Source organism: Myotis daubentonii, chromosome 15, assembly GCF_963259705.1.
Source record: "Myotis daubentonii chromosome 15, mMyoDau2.1, whole genome shotgun sequence".
Taxonomy (NCBI): Eukaryota; Metazoa; Chordata; class Mammalia; order Chiroptera; family Vespertilionidae; genus Myotis; species Myotis daubentonii.
The window spans coordinates 19,692,109-19,701,378 of NC_081854.1; the positions used below are offsets into that span (position 1 = coordinate 19,692,109).

The 9,270-nt window shown below is 50.4% G+C and overlaps 1 protein-coding gene across 1 annotated transcript; it reads right to left on the reverse strand.

The window, feature by feature from the left end:
- Positions 1–2,775: 2,775 nt before the first annotated feature.
- LOC132216867 (cytochrome P450 2A13-like) lies at positions 2,776–8,653 on the reverse strand. Its single transcript, XM_059666479.1, has 9 exons — positions 8,420–8,653; positions 7,786–7,948; positions 6,827–6,976; positions 6,530–6,690; positions 5,887–6,063; positions 4,787–4,928; positions 4,162–4,349; positions 3,574–3,715; positions 2,776–3,027 (listed from the first exon to the last, which is right to left on the reverse strand). Exons 1-9 carry the CDS (start codon positions 8,597–8,599, stop codon positions 2,846–2,848), a joined length of 1,485 nt encoding a protein of 494 aa, XP_059522462.1. The 5' UTR covers positions 8,600–8,653; the 3' UTR covers positions 2,776–2,845.
- Positions 8,654–9,270: the final 617 nt, after the last annotated feature.

The window sequence follows — 9,270 nt, forward strand, 5'->3', positions numbered from 1 at the left end:
CCTGGGGCTGAAGTCCCTCCATAGAGTAGCACTAGCACCCAACCATTGTGCAGTCTGGGACGCTCCTCCTGACCAGGGGGAAGGGCCATGCAGTGGGGCTGAGGGCCAGCCTACATTGGAGGGGTCTGAAGAACACACCCAACATTGAATCTGGGGGCCCTCTATTTCTTGGAGGAACTCATGCTGGTGAGCAGAAAGGGGGCTGGACAGTAAGTCCAGGAAGGAGGATCAACCCTGCCCACTTGAAACACAGGGAAGGTACCCTCTTTCCCACCAGCAAAACAGCTGCTTCTGACCTGACCTGCAGCAACCAGAGGCAAAGGGTAACAGCCCAGGGCAGGAAATCTGTGCCCCTGCAGGTGACAGAGAGGAGGTGCCAGCAAACCAGGCAGAGCTGAAGCATTAGAAGAAGGGCAGGGCCCTGCCTTCTACAAGCTCCTGACACCATCACAATAGGAGTATGATCAAACCATCCTGGGCCCGACCAGGATACCCCCGCAGAACCCATGGGGGAATGGAGTACAGCTCAGAACAGGGACAATCAAGTGGTGAGACTCAAGGTAGACCCAGCCTCGGGATAAGGAGACCCCCCCCCCCTGCTGGACTACTTGGGGCTTCAACCACTCAGACCTCAGTCAGCTTCCCCAAGACCAGAAAGGGACAGTGACACAGTGACCTGTACCAAAGAAGCTCCCATGAGGCCCAGGATAGTCACACCAAGGACCAGATTCAACAACATCAGAGCAAAATCCAGCGACCCCCACAAATAGTGCACCCAAATGTTTCTGAGTGTGTGAGTGTGCATGGTTTTGGTTTTTTGAGGTGTGTGTATGTGTGTGTGTGTGTGTTTGTGTGTGCGTGTGTGTGGTTTTTTATTTTTTGTTTTTCCCCCTTTTTCTTTCTTCTGTTTTATCTTGCATATCTCTAATTTCTCTCTTTCCTTTTATTCCAGTCTACTTTTGACTATTCTTATTAATTTTTATTATTTTATTTAGTTTTTCTCTCTTCTCTCATTTTTTTCTGTTTTACTTTGCCTAGTTACCTCCTGGTTCATAGGTCAACACTCAACCAATGAGCCACACTGGCCAGCAGGGATGTCCACTTTCAACACTTCTATTTGACATAGCATTGAAAGTCCCAGCCACAGACATTGGTTAATAAAATTACATGGGTTTCAAATGTGCAATTCCATGGTACATCATCTGTATATTGCATTGTGTACCCACCACCCAAAGTCAAACCTTTTTTTGTCACCATATATTTAACCCCTTGACCTTTTACTACCTCCCACCTTTTCCCTCTAGTAACGATCATGCTGGAGGATTGAGAAAATTAATAGTTGTTCCCTCTTACCTCTTCTCTCCCTCCTTGCAGGGCAAAGACCTGATAGCTATTCTCTCTTCTCCTGGAGAAGTGCCTCATTGGCAGCACCCAGCTACCTCCAGCCCCTCCTCTCCGCTCTTGACTCTTTCTCTCTTTTTCTCCCTTCCTCTCTCTCTAAAATAAATAAATGATAATAAATTTTTAAAAGTGCATTTGTAATAATAAAGGGTGTTTCCCTATGGATCCATCCTTCTCCTTCTCCAGTGAGCAGGAAGCAGCCAATTCATGAAACCTAAATTGTAAAACTTAGATAATGGAAAATGAGAAACTTGAGAATCATAGCCTGCTGTGAAATTTGCCAGGATCAGGGGACCAAATTTACCCTCTCTTTTTCTCAATCATTGGTCCTTCAAGTGTGGCAAGTTTTCTTTTCTTGGGGGGAGAAAGATGTGTGTAGCATTTAGTTCAAGAAACACAAAACCAAGGCTAATGTGTATGAATGTTCAGATTGTGCACAGATTGAGGATGCCACTTCTAAGGGAATACATACTGACTTATTTGAGAGTAAGAAGGTGATTCTGAGACTCTTAGCTGAGTCTTACAGTACACCCCAGATCCATCAGAGAGAGCCAAACCTTCAGAAATTCATAGCAAATGAGTTCATGCATACACTCAGGAGAACATGCAATCATATACTTGCATGCACACACATGCACACACATGCTCACACACTTGTATATGGCTGTGCCATGACCAAAGTTCTCCCAGCATTCACTGAAGTGTTTTTCTCCCACACCCAGTTCACTGAGAGACCTGATTCCTGTTCCCCAGGCTCACTCTGATCAGATCCCACTTCATTAGGGATCTGATCAATGCCCTGGCATTTGTAGTGTGTGTGAATGGACAAGAGTATGCAGTGAAGCCAGGTCAGCTGCCTGACAGGGCTCTGGAAAAATCCTTGGACAGAGCTGTTCATATTGTATAATGATATACTAAGTTGTCTTTTTTTACTTAAGAGGAAGGAGTGCTCTTTAAGAATCCACACAAAGGACAGTGGGCTATGTATAGCCATCCCTGCACAGATCTGTGTCCGAGTACTTGCTGAGCACTTACTGTGTTCTGTGGGGTCTCAGATAGAGACTTAGACTTTCTGAGCCTCAGCTGTGTCACCTGTGAAATGGGTATGAACACAGTTCCCTTCCCACAGGTTTGTGAGCATTAAGGGAGGTGAGTGTGTAACGCTTTTAGCACAGAGCTGACACAGAGTACTTGATCAATAAATAATAGCTGTTACTATTATTATCATCATTCACGGTACAGTGTAAGGTTTCGCTTTATCTCACTCCAACTCTGAAGGATCTACCTCTAGCACGTGGACAGACAGCTCCTCTGTTTCTTCTCACTCTCTAATCCATTTTGCACCTTCTTTTCCTCCACCCCACCCCCATCCTTAACACCGCCCCTCCAAGCCCCGCCCTCCCATTTGCTCCTCCCACTAGCCCTGCCCTGTGGCAGCTCTAGCTCAGCGTGGCAGGAAGCTCATGGTGTAGTTTCGTGGGATGGTGGCAAAGCCCACATGTTTCGGGGACACGTCGATATCCTTGGGTGACTGTGGGGACTTGAAGCGGAAGTTCTGCATGATGTTGGTGAGTAAGAGAAAGAGCTCCATTCTAGCCAGGCCTTCTCCAAAACAGTACCGCTTTCCTGACAAGATAGGGTGGGAAGGGCTAAGATGAGGCCTACTCTCACTGCCACCTCTTCCCTCTCCCCATCTCCAGCTGCATTCTCCCTGGGGAGGAGGGGACGGAATACCGTGGCCTGTAGACTTTCAGAGAAGTCTCTAATCCTGTCTGAGCCTGTTTCCCTTGTACATGGGATGGGGGTGAGCCATAGTAGGCTGTAGCAATGGGAATTTTAGACAACCCTTCCCCCTAAACATACACATATGGCTGCTGTGCTATCATCTCCTTAGGAGTCTGAAGAATTCAAGTGACCTTGGGCAAATCTCTGACTCACTCTGGGTCTTGATTTTTCCCATCTCTGAAGTAGGTACTATCACCCCTTTCCTTTTGCCTGAGTTTTGGTAGGTGTTAGTTAAGAGGGTTACAGTAGGTTGGCTGCAGGGTAGATAATAAGAGGGACTGGCAAGCTGGAGAAAGCTACTAGGCTACATCTCAGAGAGGGGAGCTGGGATGAAGGAGGCCCCTGTTGGTGTGACGGGAGGCTTGCTAACAGACAGTGGTCTCTTACCAATGGAGAATGGCACAAAAGCATCATTCTTCTTAAACTGCCCTTTCTCATCTAGGAAATGCTGGGGGTTGAAATCTCCAGGTTTGGAAAAGAACTTGGGGTCTCTTAGCACGGAGCCCAGCATAGGAAACACTTCAGTGCCCTGGTGGGGAGAAGGAGGGATTGACAAGGTGAAGGGGGAATGGGTATGCAGAGAGGATATGGGGTCAGAGGGGGAATGTGGGTGCTCTGGGTTAGGAGAAATGGGAGCCAGGGTCCTCTCTGAGGGAGGAGCTTTGAGGGATGTGACATTTCTGTCCCTGAGACAGGAATTTCGGGGAGTATGGGGTCTGTGTCTCCTGCAGCAGAAGCTTTGGGGTACATGCAGTTCATGTCACTCGAGGCAGGATGTTTGGGGAGATGGGGTTCATATTCCTTGAGGTCCTGGGGAGACACAGGATTCAGGGGTCTCTGAGTGGGAAGGTTGAAGGGACATGTGATTGGGGAAGTCTTTGATTGAGGGAGGGGGACAAGGGCTGGGAAGCTTCTAAGGAGGATGGGGTGCTGGGTCACAGGGTGCGGGTTGGAGGTGCTGGGCAAGGGCAGCACCTTAGGGAGGAGGAAGTTCCGAAACTTGGTGTCCTTGGTGACTCTGCGGGCCAGGCCCATGGGGATCATGTCTCCGAATCTCTGGATCTCGTGGATCACAGCCTCTGTGTAGGGCATCTTGGCCCGGTCTTCGAACTTGGGCTGACGGTTTTTGCCAATCACCCGGTCAATCTCCTCATGGACCTTGGCTGTGGGATAAGGGGGAATATGTTTAGGTAGCTAGGGGTCTCGGGGCAGGAATGATAGCCCAAATAGGTACAACTGGATGGATATATGATCATTCGAAACAGAGGTTGGTCCAAGCACTGTTGGCACAGGGTCCTCTTAACCTGGTTGTGCCAGAATCATGGGGGAAGCTGCGAGGGAGGGAGCCTTGGGGGATGGTCTGGAGGGGCAGGTAGTGGGCACTTGGTGGAGCTATTTACCAATCAGTTCAGATATTTTCAATATGTTAACAGCTGAAGAAACTTGATTGGTCCCTATCAGCTGAATATCATCACCCAGTCTGTGGATAGCAGGGAGTGTCTGAGGGTCCAGAATTGTGAGAGAGGTGGGGACATTGCAATGGGCTCAGAGGAATTTTGAGGGTCTGTGGTCCTCACTTTCCCACCCCCTGCAGCCTTACCCTCCACATCTGGGTGCTTCATGAGCATCAGGAAACCATAACGCAGGGTCGTGCTGACCGTCTCGGTGCCCGCAAAGAAAAGGTTCAGCGTGGTCATTACCAGGTTCTTCATGTGGAACTCAGAGTTGGGGTGCTTTTGCTCCTGCAGAGAGAGAGCTTCAGGCCAAGCCCACTCCCCCATGCTCTCAGGACCCTTCTGGGGTTTTTCCTCTGAACCCACTTCTTATAGATCCGGACCAAACGTCGGAAGAGGGACCCTAGTTCTGCCAGGCCTTTTCCAGCCTGGTGGCTCTACCCAAAAATTCTTCTCACTTTCCTTATCCAGCTGACTATCTGTTCTTTAATTACCCACTTAGTTGCTGCTTTCTAATTATAGAAATATTTAGAAATGAAGGAGTAGAGACAGTGAGCAAGAGAGACCATGATGGAATGCATCAGAGAGAGTTGAAGAGAGACATTTTCTGAGGCACAGACTGGATTTTAAGTAACAGCATCCTATTCCTTCACTGAAAATCTAGAATATTCCTACAGAGAATCCACTCCCTGATCCTTTCCCCTTGAACTTCCGATTCCATAAAGCCCTTCCAGTTAGGAGTGGGGACCCTCCAATGTCACATAGTAAAGCAAGGTCACCGGTCCACACACGTGTGTCTGATAACCAAGGAATGAAAGGTAAGAGCATGGTGGCTAACAGCACCCGCCTTGGAGTCTGAGCGACCAGAGTGGGAGCTGGGTGTGTGACCTCAGGCACGGCACTTACACTCTCTGAGCCTCAGTGTCCTCATTTGTAACATCGGAGTCATAGTAGAACCTTCTCCAAGAGCTGGTGTGAGTGTTAAATAGGTGAATACCATAAAGTTCTTAAAATAGTGCCTGGTGCACGGCAGTGCTATAGATGGTGCTTATTATGATGATTTGCACACACAGGTCCTGCCCATGGCTAAAGGCTCAGTGGAGAGAACAGTGAATTATAATTGGGATTCTGAGGGTTATGATGGGGTGTCATCTGAATGAGCCGCTGTTGTCCCTCGCCCCCCACCCCCCGCCAGGTTTTCCTCTGCTAGGCTTTGGTCTTCTTTGCACTGCCTGCTGGCATGTACCTCCTGCATGCGGATGAGGAAGGAATCAATAAAGTCCCGCGGGGAGTTGGGATCCAGTGTACGCTGGTTCTGCTCCACCTTCTTGGCTATAAAGTCCTCCAGCCCCTGGAGCTCCTTAAATGCCTGCTGCTGTGGGCCCGGCAGGTGTTTCATCACTGAGGAGAACATCTCATAGAGCTGAGGGGGGAGAAGGAAAGGGAAGGACAGCTGTTGGCGGACGTCACCTGAAGGGAGTGGGGCCTGTCTCTGGGCAAGGGAGGCACCGGTAAAGGCAGCTGTCCAGGTGTTTAGGTGCGAAGATGGGGCTGGATGGAAACAGATATCTAAGCTTTCATGCGAGATCAGCGTGAGAGCTCCTGCCCACGGATTTAGAGGAGATGGACTAAGACACACCCAGATTTCCTTCCTTCCCTTTCTTTTTTTGTAAGGGGAATATCAGCTGAGACATCCAGGTATTGGAGACTGGGTATTGGGCCCCTGTCCTGAGTTCCTGTGCAACTGTTCAGCTGTGCAAGGGAGAAGGCTGGTTTTGAGGGGACCCTGGCCTGGAGGAGGATAGGAGCCTGGGGCACCTGTGTCCGCCTAAGGGAGACGGTGGCTGGCTGTGCTAGGGCCCCAGTAGAGCCAGGTTGGGATCAGTCACCTGCCCTGTAGGTGTAGCTGTGAACTGGAAGCTTCCCAGCATCATGCGCAGCAGTGAAAGGAACTCTTTGTCCTCGTAGTCAAAGCGGTCCCCAAAGACAATGGAGCTGATGACATTGGAGACAGTTCGGCTCAGGAAGAAGGTGGGATCGATGAAGGCACCTGGGGGGCGGGGGGGGAGTCAACTTGGCGGTCGGATGCCAGTCTGAGAATTCCAGGAACGCCTTCCCCCAACCTAGTTCCCCTCCCAGGCCAGGACGGCCTTTTCCTCCCCTGCTCTCTGGGGTGCCAGGCTCACCATGCGTGACCTGAAAGGCCTCGAGGAGGAAGCCCGCCTCCTCCTGGATGCGCTCCTCGATGCCGCGCTTGCCCACGCCGAAGTCCCGCAGCGTGCTGATGGAGAAGCGCCGGAGTTGCTTGGCGCACTCCCCGTTGCTGAATGCCACCCCTGGGGAGGGAATGTAGGAGTGGGGAGTGGCCAGAGAGGGGCAGGGTCAGAGGGAGGTGCGGGAAGAGGGAGAGAGAGAGAGAGAGAGAGAGAGAGAGAGAGAGAGAGAGAACACTCAGAGTCAGAGAAATACAGAAAGAGAAAGAGACCAAGTTGGAAGAAAATTAGAAGAAAAGGGGCAACAGGTATGTACAGAGAAACAGAGATGCAGAGACACTCATGAAGAGAAAGAGGCAGGAGGGAAGGAGGGGAAATGAGATATGTGGAGATCTGGGAGGTGGGAGTAAAAATTGAGAAGGATTCTAAGACTGAGATGGAGAAGAGAGAAAAACATATACAGAGAAACACAGAGAGACTGGAAGAGAGAAGAGGCTTTTGCCAGGAGTTGGAGGCATGGGGATTGTGAAGCAGAAAAAATGTGAGATTCTAAGACAAAGGAAAAGAGAGGCAAGGAGGGGGAGAGAGAAGCATGGGGAGGCACAGAGCTGAGAAGGAGAAAACAACAAATGACACTTGGAGACAGAGGACCAGGGTTCCAAAGAAAAAAACCCCAAGAGCTTCTAAGAGATACAGAGAAAGAAGAGCCATCTAGTGAGAGAGAACCGGGAGATTGAACAGAGAGAAGCAGGGAGACGCACAAACACTAAGACAAGTTAGAGGGGGCACAGGGATAAACAGAACGGGACAGAGGAGACCGAGGAAGGGCTCTGCCTCATCCTTGAGTGGGTGGTGAGTTGGGAGAAGAATGCTGGGACACTGAGGCCATCAAGTCTGCTTGACCACATTCCCCCTCCCAGAGTCCCCCTCACCATAGCCTTGGAAGAGCCAGTCAAAGGTGGCCTGCTTGCCTCGCCCACTGAATTCCTCAGCCTGGTCCACCAGAGCCTCCTTTACAGCCTCATGTCCACACAGCACCACAATCCTCCGAGTGCCCAGGTGGACGGTGAACACGGGACCATAGCACTCGCTGATCTGATGGAGAGGCAGGGGAGTGGTGAGAGGGAGCAGCCCTAACTCTGAACTGACTCTGTACCCAGACTGGGATACATTTTGCCCGAGTTCTGTCAGTCAAGGAACTGGACATCCCAAGATCTGGTCTTTCCTGGCTAGAACCCCAGTACTAAACCTTCAAAACTCCCCCCTCTTCCCTGGCTGGTGTGGCTCGGTTGCTTGAGCGTCGCCCCATGCACCGAGAGGTCACCAGCTTGATTCCATGATTCCTGGTCAGGGAACACACCCAGGTTTTGGACTCCAATTACGTTTCCCTCTCTTTCTCCCTCTCATTTCCTCTCTCTGAAATCAATAAAAACATATATCTTAAAAAACAACCTCCTCCTTCCTAAGATTTCAGTCCAACCTTGCCAATCCCCTGCCACAAAGTCTCAGCCAGACTGGGCAAGCCCCCAACCCCACCCTAACACCCATTTCCCTGCCTCATGACACCTTCATGAGGGAGTTGTACATCTGCTCTGTGTTCAGCTGCAAGTAGTTCCCGATGAAGGGCAGCGCTCGGGGACCAGGAGGCAGCTTTCCCCAGAACTTCCTTTGCCGCCAGACAGACATCAAGACCATTATTGTCAGGCAGGACAGCAAAGCCACCAGAAGCAGCCCCGAGGCCAGCATGGTGGCACTGAGAGTGAGAGTCACATGGTGAAGGCTGGGACGGCTTGTCTTTATACTACCTGGGAGAAAAGGGCGGCCTTTGGTCCTGGTTATATAACTGTCTCATTTCACCTCCCAGTTACACCTCCCACCATGCTCCCGCCTAGCTTGGGATGCAGCCAGCAATGGAGGAGGGAGGGACTCCAGAGCAGATTAACAAGTCTGAATTTGTGGCTTCTCCTGAGGGGCCAGCCCAGGACTGTGGACTGGGTCGGGGAGGGGGGGTGGCGGGCAGAGATAGTAGACAAATTTCAGAGCTGAAGATTCTGGAATATTTGCATGTGTGAGTCCCTGAGCTTGGGATTTGGGGTCTCAGAGTGAGAAAGAACATCAAAGTTGTGAAGTTTGGGGTCTTGGGAGAGAAGAATAAAAGATTTAAAGGTATTGGAATAAGACAGACTACGTGCCTGTGGATTTGGGGATCTTTTGCTGGGGAGGGATGTAGATTTAAAGGTCTCGGAACTGGAGATTCCAGAGAATGGATTTGAAGGTCTTGAGGTGAGAAGCACTCCAGCAGTGGATGCGGGCTTCCTGGGGGAAGAAATATATGAGGAGTCCAGCTGGATCATGGAGTCAGCTCCTGACCCAGATGCTGACCTGCTTTTGTTTTGGACATAATACCACCTCTTGAT

What these genes read in the sequence shown, in the direction of transcription:
- LOC132216867 (XM_059666479.1), bottom strand. Translation starts at nt 8,599, where the DNA reads ATGCTGGCCTCGGGGCTGCTTCTGGTGGCTTTGCTGTCCTGCCTGACA. An exon ending in CTGGCTCTTCCAAGGCTATG is followed by an intron (nt 6,977 to 7,785) that starts GTGAGGGGGACT and finishes TTCCCTCCCCAG; the next exon opens with GGGTGGCATTCAGCAACGGG. An exon ending in CAGCTACACCTACAGGGCAG is followed by an intron (nt 6,064 to 6,529) that starts GTGACTGATCCC and finishes CTCCCCCCTCAG; the next exon opens with CTCTATGAGATGTTCTCCTC.